This window comes from Oncorhynchus gorbuscha, linkage group LG15 (genome assembly GCF_021184085.1).
Source record: "Oncorhynchus gorbuscha isolate QuinsamMale2020 ecotype Even-year linkage group LG15, OgorEven_v1.0, whole genome shotgun sequence".
NCBI lineage: Eukaryota > Metazoa > Chordata > Actinopteri > Salmoniformes > Salmonidae > Oncorhynchus > Oncorhynchus gorbuscha.
In genome coordinates, this window is record NC_060187.1 from 50,088,747 (window position 1) to 50,113,891 (window position 25,145).

The 25,145-nt window shown below is 43.1% G+C and overlaps 1 protein-coding gene across 5 annotated transcripts in view; it reads right to left on the reverse strand.

Annotated features, from left to right (window-relative positions):
• Positions 1-12,153: 12,153 nt before the first annotated feature.
• Positions 12,154-25,145, reverse strand: part of LOC123997451 (arf-GAP with coiled-coil, ANK repeat and PH domain-containing protein 2-like) — a 97,401-nt gene continuing 84,409 nt past the window's right edge. For 3 of the 5 annotated variants that reach the window (XM_046301707.1, XM_046301706.1, XM_046301704.1), the window contains 12 exons: positions 24,483-24,588; positions 24,001-24,209; positions 23,497-23,566; positions 22,916-23,010; positions 22,340-22,542; positions 21,720-21,821; positions 21,233-21,325; positions 20,772-21,007; positions 18,891-19,000; positions 18,355-18,465; positions 18,052-18,113; positions 12,154-14,579 (listed from right to left, as the gene is read on the reverse strand). In XM_046301707.1, coding sequence (XP_046157663.1) covers positions 14,473-14,579; positions 18,052-18,113; positions 18,355-18,465; positions 18,891-19,000; positions 20,772-21,007; positions 21,233-21,325; positions 21,720-21,821; positions 22,340-22,542; positions 22,916-23,010; positions 23,497-23,566; positions 24,001-24,209; positions 24,483-24,588 — 1,504 coding nt within the window. In that variant the 3' untranslated portion in view covers positions 12,154-14,472. The remainder of the gene's footprint in view (positions 14,580-18,051; positions 18,114-18,354; positions 18,466-18,890; positions 19,001-20,771; positions 21,008-21,232; positions 21,326-21,719; positions 21,822-22,339; positions 22,543-22,915; positions 23,011-23,496; positions 23,567-24,000; positions 24,210-24,482; positions 24,589-25,145) is intronic. The other 2 variants (XM_046301705.1, XM_046301708.1) reach the window with 2 other exon arrangements.

Sequence of the window (25,145 nt, forward strand, 5' to 3'; positions counted from 1 at the left end):
CTGTAAGGGCCCTCAGTCGAGCAGTGAATTTCAAACACAGATTCAACCACAAAGACCAGGGAGGTTTCCCAATGCCTCGCAAAGAAGGGCCAAATTGGTAGATGGGTAAAAAACATATTGGATATGCTCCCTGTGAGCATGGTGAAGTTAATAATAACACTTTGGATGGTGTATCAAATCACTACAATGATACAGAAGGTATTCCTAACTCAGTTAGAGTTTAATGGCTGTGATGGGAGAAATCTGATGATGAATCAACAACATTGTAGTTACTCCACAATTACTAACCTAACTGACAGAATGAAAAGGAAGCCTTTAAATAATACACATATTCCAAAACATGCATCCTGTTTGCAACAAGGCACAAAAGTAATACTACAATAAATTTGCCAAAGCAATTCATTTTCTGTGCTGAATACAAAGTGTTATGTTTGGGGCATATCCAATGAGTACCACTCTCCATATTTTCAAGCATAGTGGTGGCTGCATCATGCTATGCACAATAATGGAAAACAATGAATGTTTTTAAGTGCAGGAGTTACAGTTTTGACTTAAATCTACTTGGAAACCTATGGCAAGACCTGAAAATGGTTGTCTAGCAATGGTCAACAACCAATTCAACAGAGCTTGAATAAGAATAATGGGAGAATGTTGCACAATCCCAGTGTGGTAAGCTCTTAGACTTAGCCAGAAAGACTCACAGCTGTAATCGGTGCCAAAGGTCCTTCTACAAATTATTCACTCAGGGGTGTGAATACTTATGTACTGGAAATGAAATAAAATAAAATAGCAAAAATGTCTATTTTCACTTTGTCATTATGGGGTATTGTGTGAGTTAAAACAAAAATCTATTTAATTTTGAATTCAGGCTGTAAAACAACAAAATGTAGAATAAGTCAAGGGGTATGACTACTTTCAAGGAGTATGAATACTTTCAAGGCACTGTAAGACAATGATCCCTCCTGCCTCCACCTGGACCAGCCTTAGCAGTTGCCCAGATCAGCAGTTGTGCATGGTTGCTTTGTGCGCCTTAAGGAGAAGACGTTGTTTACCAGCACTCATATAGCGTCACCCTACTGCAGCCATGCCATTCCATGCCAGCCTTTTATCGCAGGTGAAGTCACCCACTGCTTTAACAGCCAGAGAAGCACTTTATATGTTCCCCTTCCCTCTCATACTTACCACCCTACTGTGATTTGTTATGACATAACAAACTAAATGAAAGCCTCTCTGGTCAGTGGTGGCTCCCTATATGGTGCTGTTTAAGAATTTGACGGGAAATGTTAACACATTAATTTCCTGTGGGCATTATCAATTGACGACAAGGGAGTAGGAGCTATACTATTTTGTTCCTGTGAAATAAATCATTTGTATTATTTACAGCTGACTTTCCAGGAAAACGCATTTCAGATACAACGCTCAATGCGCTTGTATTCATACACACACACACCGTAACTACTATGCTCACCAATAGCGTTTTCATTTTTGTTTAAATGTTGAGTGGTATTCGTATCAATGTGGCCAAAGGAAGGTGGTGTGTTCAGCGTTTCTTGTTGTCAAACCAGTCTATGAATAAGTCAAACGGAACATCCCTTTTCAATGAGTGATGGGTCGGACTTTACAATCATTGCTTTTTTGGGTGTTTGACCACACTCTCCCCCCTCTCCAGATGCCCAAGGTACAATACCGCTCCAACTGTAAGCCCTCCACCTTCGCCTACCCTCCGGCCCTGGAGGTGCCCAAGGAGAAAGAGAAGTGAGAGTTCCCCAACGGCGAAAGGATGTCACATTGTTTTGATCAGTTGAAGTCATATTTGCTGCTACTCTGAATGCTGCCATTCTGAATGAAGTTTCCTCAGCCGAGATCAATTTCTTGGAGGGTTTTGTTATTAGTGTCCCTTTTTCTGATCGGCCTCAGTACCTAAAGTATTGTTTTACCTTCCTTCATTTAGTCTCTCACTCCCTCTTTCTCCATGAAAGGTGTCTACTGCTGTTCTCTCCATCACAGCCAAAGCTGTGGAAGTGGTGAGTGTGTGTGGAAACAAAACCCATCCTTTTACGACGGCGAGACCACTTTCTATTTTTTAATTTTTTAACTTCAAATGAATTCTTAGTTTCTATGTAGTTGTTTTCAACTATCCTCAAGCAAGAATCCTGTAGCCCCCGTACCAAACAGAGCTCTGCTCATATTGAACAGCCTATTGAGGAACTGTCCGTGCAATTGATAGTGAGGTGCTAAAATGGTTCACAGACCTGAACCACAGTCTGAGACGTTTTGGGCCCGGTACCAGGGCTCTTTAAATGGGTAGTTCACTCCAAATCCATAAACTGCTTATCGATTTCTTACCCCAGAAGTCACATAGATTAAGGCACATAGATTAAATCAAATCTAATCACATTTTATTGGTCACATACACATGGTTAGTAGATGTTAATGCGAGTGGAGCGAAGTGCTTGTGCTTCTAGTTCCGACTACTGCAGAGAAGACCATTTCAAAGGTAAGAAAACGATAAATTAAAATGTGAATGAACTATCCCTTTAAAGTAGCAGTTATTGCAAAATATGAAATGAGGGAACTATCCCTTTAAGGAGTAGCTAGTTCTCAGCATTGGCAGGGTCCCACAGCCCCTCTCTCCACTGATGTGACCAACTCACCCATGAAGCACACAGCTGGAATACACCAAACAAATCAAATTGTATTTCACATGCTTCATAAACAACAGGTGTAGACTAACTGTGAAATGCTTACTTGCGGGTCCTTTTCCAACAATGTAGAGTAAAAAAATATATATATATGTTGGAAAAGGAACCGTAATAGTAGTGAAGACATCAAAATTCTGAAAAAACACATAGAATAATCTAGTTACCAAAAAAAGTGTTAAACAATGTTTTATATTTGAGATTCTTCAAAGTAGCCACCCTGTCTGTGCCTTGATGACAGCTTTGCACACTCTTGGCATTCTCTCAACCAGCTTCATGAGGTAGTCACCTGGAATGCATTTTATTTAACAGGTGTGCCTTTTAAAAAGTTCATTTGTGAATTTCTTTCCTTAATGCGTTTGAGCAAATCATTTGTGTTCTGACATGGTTGGGGTGGTATGAAGAAGATAGCCCTATTTGTTAAAAGACCAAGTCCATATTATGGCAATAACAACTCAAATAAGCAAAGAGAAACAACAGTCCATCATTAAGACATGAAGGTCAGTCAATGCGTAACATTTTAAAAACTTGAACGTTTCTTCAAGTGGAGTCGCAAAAACCATCAAGTGATTTGATGAAAAATAGCTCTCATGAGGACCGCCACAGGAAAGAGGATGCAGAGGATAAGTTCATTAGAGTTAACTGCACCTCAGATTGCAGCCTAGATAAATGCTTCACAGAGTTCAAGCAACAGACACATCTCAATATCAACTGTTCAGAGGAGACCGTGTGATTCAAGCCTTCATGGTCGAATTGCTGCAAAGAAACCACTACAAAAGGACACCAATAAGAAGAAGAGACTTGCTTGGGCTAAGAAACACATTAGACCGGTGGAGATCTGTCCCTTGGTCTCATGAGTCCAAATTGGAGATTTTTGGTTCCAACCGCTGTTTCTTTGTGAGACGCAGGTTAGGTGAACTGATGATCTCCGCATTTGTTGTTCCCACCGTGAAAAGCATGGAGGAGGAGGTGTGATGGTGTGGGGGTGCTTTGCTGGTGACACTGTTGCTGATTTATTTAGAATTCAAGGCACACTTAACCAGCATGGCTACCACAGCATTCTGCAGCAATATGCCATCCCATCTGGTTTGCGTTTAGTGGGCCTATCTATTTGTTTTTCAACAGGACATTGACCTAAAACACACCTCCAGGTTGTGTAAGGGCTATTTGACCAAGAAGGAGAGTGATGGAGTGTTGCCTGGCCCCCACAATCACCAGACCTCAACCCAATTGAGAGGGTTTTAGATGAGTTGGACCACAGAGTGAAGGAAAAGCAGCCAACAAGTGCTCAGCATATGTGAGAACTCCTTCAAGACTGTTGGAAAAGCTTCCTCATGAAGCTGGTTGAGAGAATTCCAAGAGAATGCAAAGCTGTCATCAAGGCATCGTGGCTACATTGAAGAACCTCAATATAAAAAATATTTTGGTTAGATGAACACTTTTTTTGGTTACTACATGATTCCATATGTGTTATTTCATAGTTTGTCTTCACTATTATTCTACAATGTAAGAAAGAAAAAAAGAGGAAAAAAAAAAATAAACGTTTGAAAAAGTAGGTGTGTCCAAACTTTTGACTGGTACTGTATAAATAAATAAAATGTGGGTTCACAGTGCAGATCGAACCGAGGTCCCAGTACCGAACGGTACTGATACGTGTCCCGTTATGCACCAGTATTGCTTTTAATAGGATGTCGACCACAGGGCATTATCGCCATGTTTGGTTTCATGTCCTCGTTGAGGAATGGCTTTGCGATCTGAGGCGAAGTTGGATCGTCTTATTTTGATTGATTGGGCTTGCTGTCAAGGTTAACGAGAAGGGCCTTATCAGTGTTTTAGTTTAGCCATTTTCTCACACAAACACTGTTTGTTCTGCAGTAAACACACACACGGACAAACAGGTGTGCTGATACGAGTCGCTGCACCCACTAGCGTCAGACAGTGCAGGGCTCCCTGGTAGCAGCCGGTTCCACACATGCATGGTAGAGGCCTGGGCAGGGAACAGATGAGAGGCAGGGATAGGTAACACCGGGAGGGCATACATAGAATGACAGGCCAGGTACTGATAAGTGTTTATTTGGATCTTTTACAGAAGCATCAGCTACTCTTCCTGGGAATCTGGAATATTCATTGCAGTAATATTTCTCATGAAAACTGTCATGAATGTTGTTTGTTCTGTGTGTGCAGTTAAGGGCAAGACGTGCTGCTCTGTTTTGAGCCAGCTGCAAATTTACTAGGTTTTACCATTGCTGCACTTGACCATATTACCAGACAGTAATCAAAATGGGACAGATCAGAGCCTTAACATCTAGTACATTTGATTTGTGTCAACTTTTGATAAGACATACCCCTTCCCATCTTCACAACAAATTTGTCAATATGACTTGACCAATATAATTGAACATTCAATGTTATATCTAGGAGTTTAATCTTCCTCAATTTACTCAATGGTTACACCCGTTATGCACAACTAGGGCTGTAGCGGTCACAAAATTTCTTCAGCCGGCGATGGTCAAGTAAATAACTGTCCGTCTCACTGTAAATTATGTGAATTAACAAACACATTTAGCATCTCCTGGCTTCCACACACAGCCTTCCACACACCGATGTCGACCTTTGAAACATCTACATTTTAAAATGTCTAATAAATCCACATTATTTGTTTTAGATGGGTCGAGAAAAAAAAGTAGCCTATTTCAGAACAGAATAGCATACTCTGAGTTGTCCTTATGTTTTGTCCTGATCTGGCTATGCCATATGGCTGTCAGTGGCTCATCATTTTGTGCGTGATTTCCTGCAAGAAAGGAATGTCAGTGTTCTGCCATGGCCAGCGAAGAGCCCGGATCTCATTCACATTGAGCACATCTGGGACCTTGAATCGGAGGGTGAGGGCTAGGGCCATCCCCCCCCCCCCTGAAATGTCCAAGAACTTGCAGGTGCCTTGGTAAAAGAGTGGGGTAACATCTCACAGCAAGAATGGGTAAATCTGGTGCAGTCCATGAGGAGATGCTCTGCAGTACTTAATGCAAAAATGGTGGCCACACCAGATACTGACTGTTACTTTTGATTTTGACACACACACACACACCCCCTTTGTTCAGGGACACATTATTCCATTTCTGTTAGTCTTGTTCAGTTTGTCTCAGTTGTTGAATCTTTATGTTCCTACAAATATTTACACATGTTATGTTTGCTGAAAATAAAGCAGTTGACAGTGAGAAGACATTTCTGTTTTTTTGCTGAGTTTACAATGCTTTTAGTTTTATATGTATTTAATACCAAGTTATTGTTAATCACCTATGCTGATACTGACTAACTCCTTATTTAGCTCACTGTGCTGTAGAGTGCTGTAGGTGCTGACATGTTGTGTGGATTCATTGGTAGGTGCTGACATGTTGTGTGGATTCATTGGTAAATCATTTGTAAAAAATTAAGTGCTGTACATATCTGATGTTCGAAGAACTTCAATTGACGAACACTCTCCAACCATGTGTTGGCAGGTGATGTAAAGCCAATATTATTAAAGGCTACCCTGAAATCTAACAATACAGCTCATGCTATCATCTTATTATCCATTTATTTCAACCAATCATCTGTCATCTTAGTCAATGCAGTACAAGTTGAATGCCCTTATCTATATGGATGTTGAAAGTCAGTAGTTGTTCTCTGAAACATAGCATTTTGTTTGGTCAAACACAATTCTCTCCATCAGTTTACTAAGAACAGACTGACAGGGTGGCTGTTAGAGCCAGCAACAGGTGCTTTGCTGTTTTATTTAGGCACTGAAATTACTTTAGCTTCCTTCCACACCTGTGGACACACTCCTTTAGATTTTGGTTAAATATATAGCAAATAGGGGTAGCAATACAGCTGTCATCAAGTTTGTCTATACCTGGTGGCTGATCATTATTTAATTTTTAATTTAACCTTTATTTAACCAGGTAAGGCTAGTTGAGAACAAGTTCTCATTTGCAACTGCGACCTGGCCAAGATAAAGCATAGCAGTGTGAACAGACAACACAGAGTTACACATGGAGTAAACAATTAACAAGTCAATAACACAGGAGAAAAAAAGAGTCTATATACATTGTGTGCAAAAGGCATGAGGAGGTAGGCAGATAATTACAATTTTGCAGATTAACACTGGAGTGATAAATGATCAGATGGGCATGTACAGGTAGAGATATTGGTGTGCAAAAGAGCAGAAAAGTAAATAAATAAAAACAGTATGGGTATGAGGTAGGTAAAATTGGGTGGGCTATTTACCGATAGACTATGTACAGATGCAGCGATCGGTTAGCTGCTCAGATAGCAGATGTTTGAATTTGGTGAGGGAGCTAATTCTCCAACTCCAATTATTTCCAGTCACAGGCAGCAGAGAACTGGAAGGAAAAGGCGGCCAAATGAGGGTGTTGGCTTTAGGGATGATCAGTGAGATACACCTGTTGGAGCGCGTGCTACGGGTGGGTGTTGCCATCGTGACCAGTGAACTAAGGCGGAGCTTTACCTAGCATGGACTTGTAGATGACCTGGAGCCAGTGGGTCTGGCGACGAATATGTAGCGAGGGCTAGCCGACTAGAGCATACAGGTCGCAGTGGTGGGTGGTAAAGGTGCTTTAGTGACAAAATGGCACGGTGATAAACTTCATCCAGTTTGCTGAGTAGAGTGTTGGAAGCTATTTTGTAGATGACATTGCCAAAGTCGAGGATCGGTAGATAGTCATTTTTACTAGGGTAAGTTTGGCGGCGTGAGTGAAGGAGGCTTTGTTGCGGAATAGAAGGCTGACTCTAGATTTGATTTTCGATTGGAGATGTTTGGAAGGAGAGTTTACAGTCTAGCCAGACACCTAGGTACTTATAGATGTCCACATATTCAAGGTCTGAACCATCCAGGGTGGTGATGCTAGTCGGGCGTGCGGGTGCAGGCAGCGAACGGTTGAAAAGCATGCATTTGCTGTTGGCCGAGGTTGGAGTAGCCAGGCGGAAGGCATGGCCAGCCGTTGAGAAATGCTTGTTGAAGTTTTCGATAATCATTAATTTATCTGTGGTGACCATGTTACCTAGCCTCAGTGCAGTGGGCAGCTGGGAGGAGGTGCTCTTGTTCTCCATGGACTTCAGTGTCCCAGAACTTTTTGGAGTTGGAGCTACATGATGCAAATTTCTGCCACACTAACTTGACCAAAAGAAAGTGTCCATTTCAGAGAAACGGAAAGTCGCCCACTAAAAAAAGGCAGGCCAAAGAAGCTTGTAAATCTATTGTTGCGGGGTCAGGGTGTGCCTCCGACAGAATGTCCCTCCATATCGTGACTATTTAATTTCACCTGTTCCATAGAAGGCAATCAGGGCACTGTTCCAAAGACCTTGTAGTGTGGTCTGTATAAAGTAGTTTAGTGTTAGCTTAGCTGCCCAGTGATAATGTAGGCGTTAGAATCAAAGCCTGTGCATTGCTCACCATGCCAGACGCTTTAGTGTGGACCTGAAACGCATCATATCTTAAACAACCATATCTATAACACTGATGCACAGTGATAACAAAGCTGCTTGATGTACAGTAACAACTACTGCGATGGCAATTTGATAGCTGTGTATGACTGAGGCAACCAATCTCCTCAAAATCCTCACAGGCAGACCAAGAGACTGAAAAAAGACCTGTTTCTTGCAGCCACAATAAATTCTTGCAGCCACAATAAATCTTCACTGTTATCCATCACCTTGTCTGTGGATCGTTTTGAGAGATCCTCTCTCACTTCTCGGCTTCAGAGATAGTCAGTGTTGACAGTGGAGAGTGGGTGAGATTTAAACAGTATGAGGTGCAGTGTGTTCTCTTGAGTTGAGATTTATTGTGGGGCAGGTGGGTGATCAGTCGGGGAGGCAGACAAGGTGTTGGGTGTTAAAAACACAACGACACCGCCCTTGAGATCAAAAAGACGATTGGTCCATGTCCCCTGTCTGTCTTCAGCTGCACACTTGTGGCATCTTCATCTTGAAAGATGAGGCGCTGGTGGAGTCTGTCTCTGCCCACGGCCCAAAGATCGAGGAGGAGGAACAGGAGCCAGAGGCCCCTGAGTCCTTTGAGTACATCGATGAGTGAACGCCCTCCGCGTAAAAGGTATGTATGTGTTTTACACCAGTGTTTATCAAATGATGGATCTGGATCCATTGATGTTTCGCAAGTCATTCGTAATGGGTTCTCTCTGAAAGAGTGGGTGCTGGACAATGGTTCCAGGGACAATGGTTTTGGAACAGACTAAACACACCATAGCTAATCGGAGGAATAGAGGACTGGATGCCTTACATTATTGCACAAGGTGAAATAAACTAAGTGTAATTATTTAAGTGGGTAAGCCATCAGGGATGTACAGGTAACTGCCAAAGTAAAGGAAACCCAAAACCGGAAGTGTCTTTAAAATGGCATTGGGCCACCACGAGCCACCAGAACAGCTTCAATGATCCTTGGCGTAGATCACAGGTGTCAAACTCATTCCACCGAGGACAGAGTGTGTGTGTGAGTTTTTGCTCCTCCCTTTTACTTGATTGATGAATTACGGTCACTAATTAGTAAAGACCCCACACCTGGTTGTCTAGGGCTTAATTGAAAGTAAAAACCTGCAGACACGAGACCCTCCATGGAATGAGTTTGACACCCCAGGAATAGGTTCTACAAGTGTCTGGAACTCTATTGAAGGGATGCGACACCATTCTTCCACATGAAATTCCATTATTTGGTGTTTTGTTGACGGTGGTGGAAAAGGCTATCTCAGGTGCAGCTCCAGAATCTCCCATAATATGCTGACCACACCTCTCGCATTATAAAATAGATGTGCACGTTATTCAATAATTTCATCCAAATTGCTTGTGTGTCCTCTAATTCAGGCGCTAAAATAGAACTTTGTTCTATTTTTGACGAGTGACCCGCTGCAAGTCCCTCCTTTTTAGGAGAATTATACCCACGTGGATGATTGACAGATGAATTGAGGCCCACACTCCAGTCCAGTTGGTAGTGATAATACAACTTAAAGTTGGTTGCCAACCGCCACATAAGAAGACTGAAGGAGGAGAGTTTACTAGAAACTAGGTTTCCAGTTTTATCTGTGCATTAATTGTCAGATTAATTGAAAACTGGGTCAAAAATCTACAAAGGACCTTGTGGATTTCAGGTAAAATAACAACCCAAAGTTTATATCCCAGGACAAATTGTTTCATGTGTTTCAACCTGTCCCCAAATTAATATAGTTGGTTCAAAGTTTGTTTTGGTATATTTCAACCTGCGTGTCCTTAGTTGCGTCTGGTGTGGATAGACAAAATCAACATGCGCGCGATGGCAAACGTGTGCCCGGTCTAGTCAGTCATGACTCCAAACACCCAGAAAAGGCATAGGTAGGTATCAGTCGTGTTTTCTGTGATTACCTTTAGTGATCCTTCAGTGATCACACTGTTTTACAGCCTGTGTTCGTTATGGCTGCTCAGTGAAACAACCTGTCCTGATTTTTCATAGATGCTTGCTAAGAAACTTTAACGAGCAAGCCTTCCTTCATGAACGGGCCTCTGTCGAAGATGCTTTAAGGTTGAGGATGTGGTTGTTACTTATAGGAAGCACATGGCTGAGCTCTTTAATCACCACTTCATTAAGTAAGGATTCCTAATCTGGTTTCCGATCAGGTTATAGATTGTTTTACTTGCAACCTTAAGGACCCTTGATGTCACCATTGCCCTTGATTCTAAGCAATGTTGTGCTGCTATTTTTGACTTTCCCAAAGCTTTTGATACGCTAGGCAATTCCATTCTTGTGGGACGGCTAAGGAGTATTGGTGTCGCTGAGGGGTCTTTTGCCTGGTTTGCTTAACTACCTCTCAAGATTTGCTGTGTATAGTCAGAAAATCTGCTGTCTCTGCCACTGCCTGTCACCAAGGGAGTACCAAGGCTCAATCCTAGGCCCCACACTCTTCTCAATTTATATCAACAATATAGCTCAAGCAGTAGGAAGCTCTCTCATCCATGTATATGCAGATGATAGTCTTATACTCAACAGCCAGGGAGGGGCAAGCTGTGTTAAATGCTCTACAACAAAGCTTTCTTAGTATCCAAACAAGCTTTCTCTACCCTTAACCTTGTACTGAACACCTCCAAAACAAAGGTAATGTGGTTCGGTGGAATTGCACCTTTCCCCATGGTCTGATTACGATCTCTGATGGTTTACAGCTTCAGGTAGTCAACTCATACGAGTACTTGGGAGTATGGCTAGATGGTACACTGTCCTTCTCAGCACATATCAAAGCTGCAGGCTGAAGCTAAATCTAGACTTGGTTTCCTCTATTGTAATCACCCCTCTTTCACCATTCGGCCATCAGATTTGCCACCAATGCTCCACATCACTGCACTCTATACTCGTCTGTAAACGGGTCATCTCTGTATACCCGTCACAAGACCCACTGGTTGATGCTTACGTATAAAACCCTTAGGCCTCACTCCCCCGAGATATCTACTGCAGCCATCATCCTCCACATTACAACACCCGTTCTGCCAGTCACATTCTGTTAAAGGTCACCAAAGCGCACACATCCCTGGGTCGCTCCTCTTTTCAGTTCGCTGCAGCTAGTGACTGGAAACAGATGCAACACTCAAACCGGCCAGTTTTATGCAATCTCTTCAATCATGGACACTCTCACTGACAGTTGTGGCTGCTTTGCGTGATTTATTGTCGCTATACCTTCTTGCCCTTTGTGTTGTCTGTGCCCAATGTTTGTACCATGTCGTTGTCTTAGGTCTCTCTTTATGGTGTGCTGTGTTTTGTCCTATTTATAATCCCAGCTCCCGTCCCCGTAGGAGGCCTTTTGGTAGGCATATTTTTTAATAAGAATGTGTTCTTAACTGACTTGCCTAGTTAAATAAAAAAATTAATGAATAAATGTAGGTTTTCAATTAGGTTGAGAGCTGGATACTGACACACCCTTATTTAAACCCCCTAATGCTCCTTTGAAACCCCTCTTTCAAAGTAAGCTCCTTTTCTAGCCATTCTCAGCAAAACATAATGGGCAACTGGGCATTTTTATACATGACAAAGCATGATGGGATGTTAATTGATTAATTAACTCAGCAAACACGTGTGGGAGCACCTGCTTTCAATATACTTTGTATCCCTAATTTACTCAATTATTTCCATTATTTTGGCAGTTACCTGTATGTTCACTATGTTGCTGACGTGGTGATCCTTTCTCTGTGACATTAAGGACGGCTGGTGCGGCTGAGACGCATGCATGGTTTGTATTCGCCCGCCTTCCATGGAGGAACATAAATCCTTCATGAGGTAAGGACTCTGCTTGGAAGAGAGTGGGTGACATTTCTCAGAAGGAACCGATAACATCAATGTATCAGGGATATGGAAGCCAAACTCAATTGTGTGTATAATAAAGTCCTTAATTATTGATGTAATTGTTGTTAATTCATTAAGACAAAATCACAACGGAAAATGTATTTATAAAATCAATCTGACAAGGCAAACAAACAATTCAACATTCAGCAATACATTTTCAGTCCACTATTTGCAGTTAATATAATATAGTCCTTAATTACATGGATAGTATACATATGAGTGGTATAGGGAGAGAGAATATCAAAAGACAATAAGAAAATGAACAGCATTTACAAGAGCTTATTTAAATATTCTGGTACCACTACTTTATATTTAACGTAGGCATATACAAAATCTGTACAAGAGATATCCCATGTTGTATTAAGTATAGCCCCGTTTATACCTGCACATAACATGTCCCGATCTTGTCCACATTCTGATTGTGCCCACATTTTTAGACAGGTATAGACAATTTAAAGAACAGATCTTCCTGACCACCTCCAGACAGTCAGGGATGAATTGCTTGGTTGGATGAAAGCTCAGTGGGTGGGTTTTTACAGGTGAGAGTCAAAGAAATGTTACATCCAGAGGTAGTCATGAAAATTTGATCACACTGTTATTTTAATTGTTTTAGCAGGTATAAAAATGTGGGCATAATCAGAATGTGGCGCTGATACGGACACAGAAAGCATGTTAGCACCAGGTATAATGGGCTGAAGAGCTCTTCGTATTGTAAATGCAATGCCAAAAATATTGACAGTAGTATGTATCGACAGAATATTGAGTTGCACCCTTTGTCCTCAGAAAAGACTCAATTTGTCAGGGCATGGACTCTACAAGTTGTCAAAAGCATTCTACAGGGATACTGGCCCATGTTGAGTCCATTGCTTCCCACAGTGGTTGGTTGGTGGACCATTCCTGATATATACTGGACATTTGTGTGTGAAAAACCCAGCAGTGTTGCAGTTCTTGACACACTCAAACCGGTGCGCCTGGCACCTACAGTACTACCATACCCCATTCAAAGGCACTTAAATCTTTTGTCTTGCCCATTCACCCTCAATGGCAATCCATGTCTCAAGGCTTAGAAATCCTTCTGTGGCACTTTCCTGCAGTCTATGACCAAAAGCACCTTTGGCCTCATGGGTGGAATGTTAATTTTTTCATAATTCAAAACAAAAATCTGGTGTATCTCAAACAGTTTTGTTATATTTCAGTCTTCTGTGATGTGTATATAAAGTTAAATATTGGGAAACAAACACAATTTAATACTTTTAAACTCTGACATGGTACAGGTGCATTTTTTGAAAGCCCATAACCATGAGGCATATACTTTTGTTTAAGGTGACCATGATTTTGCCCAGTACAGTAAAAGGTTACTGGTCTCCTCCTCTTCATCTACACTGATTGTTTGTAGGTGTTGTTTTTTGCTATCCAATGAGCAGGAGGCAAAAATACTTGAGCTTGAAATATAAGTGACCATTTCAGAAACAGCGGGTACTTAAACTCAAACATGAACATACAGAAACAGACAAAACACAGGGCCTCCCAAGTGGCGCAGCGGTCTAAGGCAGTGCTAGAGGCGTCACTACAGACCTGGGTTGCAGCCGGTCGCGACAGATGAGGCGCACAATTGGCCCAGCATCGTCCGGGTTAGTGGAGGGTTTGGCCGGCCCGGGATGTCCTTGTCCCATCGCACTCTAGCGACACGTGTCGCGGGCCAGGCGCATGCATGCTGACTTGTTTCCTCCGACACATTGGTGCGACTGGCTTCCGGGTTCAATCCCAACATGAGATTGAATATAAAATGATACTCTTAAACAACATACGGCTTGTTTTCCCCTACACAACAAAACAAAAACACTACTGACTACCCCCCAATCCCCTCACAAACAGATAACTAGTCTGGTGTCCAACATGGAGAATCTGACAATACATTTTTACACCTAAAATCACCCACTATCAATCTTTGCATGTGCCACATTTATGGGCTTTTATCGGAAGAGTGACACACCAGCAACGTGCACTGTACATCGACTCACACTTCAAAGTTTCACTGTAAACATCAGTGATGACTTAAGACTAGGAAAGTGGGACCTTGTGCAATTAAGTAAGATGGCAGGATATGTTTACCTGGGGGATGACCATTAACCTTAATGTTTAACATTGTGACAATGAATCTCGCTTGTAGCTTAATATACAATAGAGCAATGCTACCAAAACACCACATTGAAGTGTATTTTTTACTCTAGGGGTAAAAATGTAGACCATGAAAACCAATAAAAAACGCTATATGACAGACACCTTCGCCATTGAGGTTCTGGAGAAACGGCCTTCTGATACTGGTGCTGAGCACACCCCGTTAGAATTCCGGACCTATCTGCACACTTCCAAGTGGGTCCTCCTGAGCTGTAGCATCTCCCTCCCTCATGGCCTCTGTTGCGAGTCGTACTGCTGGTAGCGGTTCAGCTTCTCCGGGTCGTTTGACGCCATCTGGGAAAAGTCCTGGAAAATGTCTTGGTAGGTTTCATCTCCTGCAAGTACAAAGTAAACTATTACAGTGTAAGTACAAGACTGGCAGAGACTTACAGAGAAGAAAACAAGTTGCTATTGTATAATACAATGCAAGACTGCGGAAGGAAAGTTTGAGAGCTCAAAAAGTTGTCACAGACATGCATGCACATGATACAGGTGAGGGGGTTGAAGAGCGAGGGAAAGAAATATAGAAAGTTGTCCATACCTGTTAGTGTCACTGTGGCTCAGTAGAGAGAAAGCGGTGACAGAATGAAAGAAAGAAGCAGCACCACAATGTTTGAGCAGTGTGAAGGCCTGAAGCAATACAAAGGTAAGGAGCCCTCTCTTTGCAGTGAATTGGGAAGCGGGAAAAAATTATCACAAGATTAGTTTTTGTTAGCAACTGTATTGTATTTAAAGTGCAGGATTTATGTACAAAAATACAGCTGTGTTGGCCTCAGCACCCAAAAGAAACAAGAGAACAGAAGAAAGGCACAAACTCCGGGGAGGAGAGAGGAAAAAAGAGAACAGTACAGAACAAAGAAAAGTGAAGTTAAAAAAAGACTAGGTAACAAGTCAGCCTCGTTCCACACTTCAATTGGATCCCTTCCCTACAACACGTTCATACACTTCAGGTTCCTTCACTAACAAAGTGTAAAGCATTGTCTTTGTAATCAACACTACTGTACTTGCTCTTGACCTTAAGGCAATAATAATCACTCACATTGCATTTTTAAAGCATGACAGAAGTTATATTGAGGAAAACGGTACGTGGACAGTCGTATTCAATCAAGTATCCTTGTTACAGGTCCACTAATTTATGGTCATTGACTGAATCTACATAGTGAGAAATTGAAAAACACATTTGAAATGGAGGAACAATATCCAGTAGCCTACATTACGTCAAGTCCAAAGAGCAACATGCTGTCACCTAGGCTGGTTTTCAAACGCAACTGTTAGCCCTCAGTATATTCCACTCATTCAGTGAATGGGGGGGGAATTTCTAAATGCAGCACTCTTGTGGCCACCAGAGGTAATTGCACAAGTTGTTTCCTTACCCTGTCAGACTCACACTGCAAACTCTAGCCTTAAGGCCTTTCCAGACAGTACGATTTTACTAATCTTATGTCATGATTTTGTCGCCCCCGACAAAGTTTCCAAGTCGTGGGCAAATTCTTAGGTCGTAAACGATTGTCGGACGTCTTGGCTCGTAGGGTCTGCAAATTAAGTACCACTACATGCGGTCGTAGGCTCAGTACAATTTTTTTTGCCTTTATCCTGTAGTGTGGCTGGTGTTTACGAGCCAATCCACGGTGACAGACCAATAGGAACACAGCCAGCACTAATGATTAATATAATTGTTCTATTTAAACATGTACATGCTGTGCATGCGATTTCCCTAATAATCTTGTTTACATGACATCTGAAATCAGGCTACATGATGGGATTTTGATAAATGCACGTAATCGGCAATCAAAATAAACGTTCTACCACAGCGTCCAATTTATTTTGGGAAAGAGTTTGGACATATAAAGTTGGCATACTTCCAGTTTTTCCCGAACTCACTTCACTTGCGGAAAAGCAGTGTGCTGGTTCACGTGCAGATCAAATACACCGATGCAGTTGATGTAGCCTACGTCTACTGACGTGGCCAATTTGGTAACATTGCACAGTGTGACGTGATAATGATCAAACTGAATCCGACATACAAAGGGCCTTTAGACAAAACTTTTCAGGAACAGCGCTATTCATCACAATCATTAAAATCACTTTTTTAACTGATACTCAATCTCCTCTCAGTGCACACTCACACGCACTGGCTGGTCACAGAGAAGGACTACATGGTACATGAGACCACCATTGACATATCAGACAACCTGCTCAACATACAGTGACATGGCTGACTGGATACACAGTGTAGTCTCTATTCTCTCTCAGCTGATATCCATCCCCTTTGGCCAGGGTACAGTAGTACTCAGTAAGTGCTAAGGGGAGTCTTATATAGACTTCTAGGAGCAATCTGATGCGTCAATAATGATGAGGTCTGATGAAAGTGCTTTTAGTCCTGTTTAAATTACCCATCTGGCCCAGGGGCATTACCAGGGGCACAGACTACGAGAGCGGGGAGATGAAGGATGAAAGAGGGGTACATTTAATTTATTCATTATTTTCCAACAATACTCGAGTGTGCTTCACACTGTTCTATATTGACATTATCAGTTAACTTTTTTATTTTAAGCTCCAATAAGTTTACGGTAATTATATATCTAGCATGTGGTAAAATTCTGTAAATATGGATACTTTTCTATACTACTGCCCTCTACCATCTTGATATCCCTTATCTAAACTTAAATTCGCACCCTAAATATTGTCAGCAAACATTAAGGACAGTCAATTAATGTTGTCAAAGTTCAGACAAAGAACAGGATTCCTAGTGGGGGAAAATGTTCAATTTTGACAGGCATCATACTGTAACCAGGTAGACTAAAAATCAAATCAACGCTTAATAATTAAAACCGGTGTATAAAATACCACACAATACAAAAAAACTCATACAAGGACGCAAGCACAGAAGCCACAGCACTCAACCCAGTGTTGTTTTACATTACCGCTTCAGAGAATCTCTCAACCTTACTTCCTATTCTGCTTAATACTGTTATGATATAGAAATGTATGTACAATAAATAATTTACAACAATTTGTATGCTAAATATGGATCCAATTGTTGTTTTAAAATAGATTCTTTCCGAACTCAATTTCACAAAAGTAAAATTCATACGTAAAATGTGCCAAGATTGATACTTCATTGTAACGATAAAAATGTCAAACAAGACAAGGTCTTTTACACAGGAGTTTAAGACTCACTGTGGAAAACATACAAGCATGTAACACACTGAAATATTGCATAAGCATATCAGGAATACGCATATAAATATTCCCTAAGGTAAATCACTAATAATCACACCTGGTGCATGGCAAGACACTGCTAGCTACTCAACAGTCTGATGGTCAAAACTGTCATTCAAAAAGTCAGAATTATTGCCTGATGTGACTGCTATTTGATAGTCATGACGACCTCTGTTGCAAGTTCTCTTTGAATAGACATTGCAACTAATAAAGACATGGCTGTTTGAAAGTTGGAACGCATCAGACAACAACAGCCACGACTTCAAAGGAGCAGCGAGTCTGTTCAGTAGTCAAAACACTGGCTCTACGGCTAATGGCTTTGATCCCGGTCATGTAAATAAAAGTCTAGCACCTTTCTCCAGACACAAGATGCAGCTTAGCTTACCACCTGGCTGACCTGAGTCTTCATAGAGGTATTGAACAACAATACAGGACATCAAATGTCTGTTTATTAAACATATGATGCTACTCCTGTCTGTCTATTGGGGCTCTACTGTCTCTAGGGTTCATCCAGCTGCAGGTTAATAAACTCCTGCATGCACTTCCTGTATTGCATCTCGGTGGGGCTGTTGGTGGAATATTGACCTGACTGCATGTAGGGCCCCTCCGCCTCCCGCATCTCCTCATTCATCTTGGCCAATCGCAACCTGGGAAAAAGGGAGAGGGGAGCGAGATTTTAACAAAAGTTAAGAGATTGATATGGGGAAAGAACAGTCACTTAATTCTTTCATCTTTTGCCAACCCGTGTACAATTTTAATGATGCAAACACAGAATGTAAGCTTTTATTTAAAGGTTACAGATATCCATTATACCATTTAAAAATAAATGCACTTTACGTATCTACTGTATATATTCTATTAAAAAAGGCCAACAGGCACAACACTCACAATGTGACAATGTCTGCATTGGCAGCGTCCACTGCCATGGATAGTGGCGTTTTCTCTTCAATGTCTGCCGCTTTCTGATTGGCTCCTCGTTTCAGGAATAAACACACTTGTCTGTATTGGAGAAAGAAATTCAAAAGGAACCAATACATTTTACCCCAACATTAACTAAGATCATAGACTGTCAACTTGGGTCACCACAATTAACCTCAAACACAAATAACCTCAAATTACTACCCTGGTCTATTATGGTCAAATAATTTACACACCGCCTTAGCGGAGGCTCGACATAATGGCTTTAATCTAAACCAAATCACAAAAAAAGGTCAGATGACTGAGATGGAGTCAAAGAAGCATTATAATTTTATTAAGCCAAGTGAAATCGTCTAGGAGTAACAGACTTTTAATGCTAGAGCTGTTTTTTTTGTACAGGCCTGTAATGTCTACTCTATAAGAGCAGTCATTGTATGAGTCTTTAACGGGCCTAGTAAAAAAGTGGACAATGTGGTAGTGGTAAGTAGTGTGAGGGGGAGACTGACCCAGTGTGACCCAGGATGGTGGCGTGGTGAAGTGGTCCTCGGCCCTGGGCGTCCTGCTGGTTCACGTTGGCCGCATTTTGGAGAAGGAACTCACAGGTCACCAAAGAGCCCTGGAATAATAGGTATGAAATGCAAATTTACACACACATACAGGTGACAGATGTTTAGAAAAGGAACAGTCCATTTAACACACACCCCCTATGCCTGACCATATCACCTCCACCCTACCTGACACCCTAGACCCACTCCAATTTGCTTACCGTCCAAATAGGTCCATAGACGATGCAATCTCAACCACACTGCACACTGCCCTAACCCATCTGGACAAGAGGAATACTACCTATGTGAGAATGCTGTTCATCGACTACAAGCTCAGCATTTAACACCATAGTACCCTCCAAACTCGTCATCAAGCTTGAGACCCTGGGTCTCGACCCCGCCCTGTGCAACTGGGTACTGGACTTCCTGACGCCCCCAGGTGGTGAGGGTAGGTAACAACATCTCCACCCCGCTGATCCTCAACACTGGGGCCCAACAAGGGTGCGTTCTGAGCCTTCTCCTGTACTCCCTGTTCACCCACGACTGCGTGGCCATGCACGCCTCCAACTCAATCATCAAGTTTGCGGACGACACTACAGTGGTAGGCTTGATTACCAACAACGACGAGACGGCCTACAGGGAGGAGGTGAGGGCCCTCGTAGTGTGGTGTCAGGAAAATAACCTCACACTCAACGTCAACAAAACTAAGGATATGATTGTGGACTTCAGGAAACAGCAGAGGGAGCACCCCCCTATCCACATCGATGGGACAGTAGTAAGTTTTAAGTTCCTCGGCGTACACATCACAGACAAACTGAATTGGTCCACCCACACAGACAGCATCGTGAAGAAGGCGCAGCAGCGCCTCTTCAACCTCAGGAGGCTGAAGAAATTCGGCTTGTCACCAAAAGCACTCACAAACTTCTACAGATGCACAATCGAGAGCATCCTGTCGGAATGTATCACCGCCTGGTACGGCAACTGCTCCGCCCACAACCGTAAGGCTCTCCAGAGGGTAGTGAGGTCTGCACAACGCATCACCGGGTGCAAACTACCTGCCTCCAGGACACCTACACCACCCGATGTCACAGGAAGGCCATAAAGATCATCAAGAACAACAACCACCCGAGCCACTGCCTGTTCACCCTGCTATATCATCCAGAAGGCGAGGTCAGTACAGGTGCATCAAAGCAGGGACCAAGAGACTGAAAACAGCTTCTATTCTCAAGGCCATCAAACTGTTAAACAGCCACCACTAACATTGAGTGGCTGCTGCCAACACACTGACTCAACTCCAGCCACTTTAATAATGGGAATTAATGGAAATTGATGGAAAATATATCGCTAGCCACTTTAAACAATGCTACTTAATATAATGTTTACATAGCCTACATTATTAATCTCATATGTATATAAGGTACTCTATATCATCTACTGCATCTTTATGTAATACATGTATCTCTAGCCACTTTAAACTATGCCACTTTGTTTACATACCCTACATTACTCATGTCATAAGAGCGTCTGCTAAATGACTTAAATGTAAATGTAAATATGTATATACTGTACTCGATACCATCTACTGCATCTTGCCTATGCCGTTCTGTACCATCACTCATTCATATATCTTTATGTACATATTCTTTATCCCTTCACACTTGTAAGGTAGTAGTTTTGGAATTGTTATGTTAGATTACTCGTTGGTTATCACTGCATTGTCAGAACTAGAAGCACAAGCATTTCGCTACACTCGCATTAACATCTGCTAACCATGTGTATGTGACAAATAAATTTGATTTGATTTTGTCCACAATACTCAAGTATCCTATCCATCCACCTCACCCCCTGCACAGCCATGATGAGCGGGGTCCTCTTATCGTCATCGGTGTTGACCCAGTTGACCTCCGCTCCATGGGCCAGGGCCTCGGCCATGTCAGGCAGGCTGCGGGCACATGAGGCCCAGTACAGCTGCAGTCCCGGGGAGTACTCCTTGGGCTCCGAGAATATCACCACCTCCTTACAGGGCGACGGAGGGGGCAGGGTGGCAGGCATAGTCATGGGAGGTGCCTCGGCAGCTTCTAGGGGTGGGGTAGAAAAAGAGAGAGGGAGTAAAAGGGTTATCACGGTGTAAATTGTTGTTTGTCATGGCAAATCAGGAATATATTTAAATAAAGGAATTTAAATAATGTATGGTGTTCTAGTTTCAATGTGTGCACATGTATAGGGCTATTGAACAGCTAGCTATATTTCACTATATGCTGGGTACAAGTGAGACTCATCAGGCTGGTGTGTATGTGTCTTACCTGCTTCAGCCAAGCTGTTCGTGGAGGGGATGGTGGCCAGCATCTCCCTACTCCCATCAGCACTGTTCTGGATGCCACTGTCCGCACTCCTTACTGCGGGGGACCAAACAGTCACAATCACTCACAATCACTATACAACAGCACAGCAGCGCACACACATTCACCAACTTCAACCAAGTGGTAAGAGAATTCAGAGCACTTTGGCCACCACACCCAGTGAAGCCATTTCCCGGCTGACCCCACAGCCACAATAACCCATAAACAAGTCACTGACCACAACCACGTGATGAGACAACCCTGAGAGGAACACATAGTATGCTCCACACCAATACATTCAAGATGACTGCACTATCCATTTAGAGAGTGAGATTGGGGTTGTGTGAGGGGGATGGAATGGGTATTAGTCGACAGCCTGAGCGGTGAGTACAGATGGGTGGAGGGAGCGAAGGAGGGAGGTGGAGCGCGAAACACACAGAGCCGTACTTACTGCTCCTAAGCTTGGCGGAGGTGTCAAAGTAGGAGAAGAGCGAGTCAAGCTCGTCTGGGCAGAAGAGAGAGTCACGGCGGGCCTCCAAGCCCTTGGTGGCAGCTAGGCAAGGGCAATGGATGGTGTCGGAGAGTAAAGGGCACGAGGTGGAAGGGTAGGAAGGAAAGAATAAAAGGCAGCGAGGGGGAAGGGGTTAGTCCAGAAGCACAGAGCAGCCGGAGGAGGGTGGGGAAGAGAGGGATTGAAAGGAGAGGATAGAAGCAAGATATAAGCAGTTAGACTACAGGCTAGGCTACCTCAAAGAGAGAGAGCAAAAAAGGGTGAAGATGGGAGAGAAGGTGCCTTCTTTTGTGTGTCCTGAGCATGACATGGTGTTGTTCTATTATACTAGTGTAGCGCAATTCTGTTGCCGTACCTTTAAAAGGCAAACTCCATAGCTGGTACTGTATTTTTGGTCAATAGTAATAACATTAACAGGCCCTAATGCTTGTTTGTTTTTGTTTTGGAGGACTGAGAGGGATGGGGTCTTCGCAAGCGGAACAGTTGAGGAACAGGTGCTATGATTGGCGTTTTTGTGATGCACCTTTAAGAGCCTGGATCCGGGACTTGTTGACACCTACCTGACTGACTTGAGGCATTGGAGGCAGGCCGGAGTTTGGGCGTGGGTGGGGGCGGCCGGGGAGGCAGGTGCTCCGAACTGCTGCTCAGCCTCTTCTCTTGCTTGGACAGGGACACCACCTTGGAGCGCAGCTCCTCGTGAGACGGGCGCCGCACGAAATGTCGGTCCACGTACTTGGCCCTGATGTAGGCCTCGATCTCCTGCCTGGGGAAAAATATGGGATGCAGAGGGAAAGTGAATTCAACAACCTGAACAAATCTGGCAACCCAGGCAAAGACGGAAAACAATCTTGAGAGTGAATTTATCAAATTACACAAATCTGGCAACTCAAGGAAAGAAGGCAGTCTTTGAGCAATACTATTGCACACTTGCTACTTATGTGGGACTACCCTTTATTTATTTAATATAAATAGAATGTAATTTTTCTGATGCTTTCATCCAAATCGACTAGCTGTACAGTGTTTATTTAATGAGGTTCATGAAGGAATAATCCACAACTCTAATGTTGCAAGTGCCATGAATTTGCCCCCCCCCCCTTGTCTCCATGATGGTAGACAGAGAAGTTGCAGTACCGTACCTGGGGTCTGCTGGCCTTGGCTTCCTGGCTCCCAGTTCCTCTCTCCGAGCCTCGTAGATCTGGTTGATGACCCCGTTCCCCAGCTCACACATCAGCTGTGTACCACACACACACAAACAAGGAATAAAGTTACTCTGTGTCAAAATTAACCAGCATATTCAGAGGACAACATGCCATCTAATGTAAAGTGACATATAAAGTCAGCCATGTAAAATCCTGCCGTATAAAAAAAATGTTTAAGTCTTGTTTTGGCTGTGTTTATATAGGCCACCAAATCCAGATTTTCCCCCTCAATAATTGGGCAAAAGATCAGAATTGGGCTGCCTGTGTAAACGCAGCCATAAAGTCATGACGCGAAGTCCGCTGCAAATCTGTAACCATTACATTTGAGCATTTATTTGTCACCAATGAATGTAAAAGAGTGTGTATGTGAAAGTCTGAAAGAGACACTTAAGTATGTGAGCTGCCTTAAGGCTTCTGCATATGAAGGAACTGTTCTGAACTGTTTCGTCTGGGAAGCATGTGGACACCTTTAGGCCCATCTGTTAGGCAAACCCTCCTCCCACTCTCTCTTTTCTCACCTTGAGTAGTTCCGGTTCCCATGAGTCCAGGGTGAGCGAGCGCACCTTGGAGAAATGGACCCCCAGACTCCTGCAGATGGAGATAGTCTGTTAGCAACTCAATGATATTGTCTAAAAATAACTAAATGTCTCCACACAGCTTCAAAGGCTGTATTGTTTGCATTATATGCTGGTCCATCGAGGGTGTAATGTGTGCTGTGGCCACAAGGTGGGAGTATACAGTCACTAAGTCTACAGTCCAAAATGTACTTGGGGCCAAATTTGCCGAGCCTTTGATTTTTTGTATTGTTATTCACATCTAGTAAAAAAACATTGAACATTTGTACAGTTGTATAGCACCTTGTTGTATAGTACCTTTATAATACCATGGAAAGATAAGTCCAAAGTATTATCTCAGTGTCATCTTGATGGTACTTCGGTATAGTACGTTGGAATACATATGAAGTTTGGTACTTGTATACAGTAGTGCCTTGGTGTGTAGTATTTGCAGTGATAGGAATGTACCTGTGTATTCCGGAGCACTGGATGCAGAGGGTGATGCCCAGGTTGATGCTGGCCCAGCGAGGGTCAGGCTGGCCACAGTCGCAGCAGCAGGCATTGCCCCCAATGACCATGACCCTCTGGAGGGCACTCTCCCCCTTTAGTGACTTCTCTTTGGGCTCGCCGCCTGATTCCAGGCTGCCAGTCGACGTGGAAGACTTCCGGTCCAGCTTCTGGCGTGGAAAGTCGAGTACATGATGTTATACACAAGACACACACACACTTTCTCTAGAAGAAGATTACTGTATTGCCTATTGTCACAGACCACATAGATTTGTCAAGCAAGACAGATACGCACAGACACCCGGAGGGGTTGTAAGCACACTAGAGGGATATTCTTTATTTTTGTTCACATATTTTGTCTATGAGGTATGTCTGATTATTTTCGGCCTGACATTGAGATAATGGATTGATTGCATAAGCTAAGCCAGTGTGTGGTGACTCACCTCAGCGTCCTCTCCCTGCTCCCTGAAGGCAGTGGCGATGCTGTTCTGGACAGCTTTGATCCAGGCCTGCCTCAGCTTCTCAGAGTCCGCCTGCATCATACAGCTCCTGAGAGGGGAGGGACACCAAGAGACATCAGCCTGTTCCCTGGCCTGCTACTGGAGCCAGCCAGCCAGCCAGCCTGCCAGCCAGCCAGCCAGCCAGCCAGCCAGCCAGCCAGCCAGCCAGCCAGCCAGCCAGCCAGTCTGTCTGTCTGTCTGTCTGTCTGTCTGTCTGTCTGTCTGTCTGTCTGTCTGTCTGTCTGTCTGTCTGTCTGTCTGTCTGTCTGTCTGTCTGTCTGTCTGTCTGTCTGTCTGTCTGTCTGTCTGTCTGTCTGTCTGTCTGTCTGTCTGTCTGTCTGTCTGTCTGTCTGTCTGTCTGTCTGTCTGTCTGTCTGTCTGTCTGTCTGTCTGTCTGTGTGCACTTGTATCTATAAATGTATACACACCTCGACTTCTTGCACATTTTGCTGTGTTACAAAGTGTGATTTTTTTTGGTCAATGATCTACACAAAATACTCTGTCAAAGTGGATAAAAAAGTAATAACAACAACATTTGGAAAAAATAAAATTAAAAATACCACTAATATATACTGAGTATTCATGAGTATAAGTATTCAACCCCCT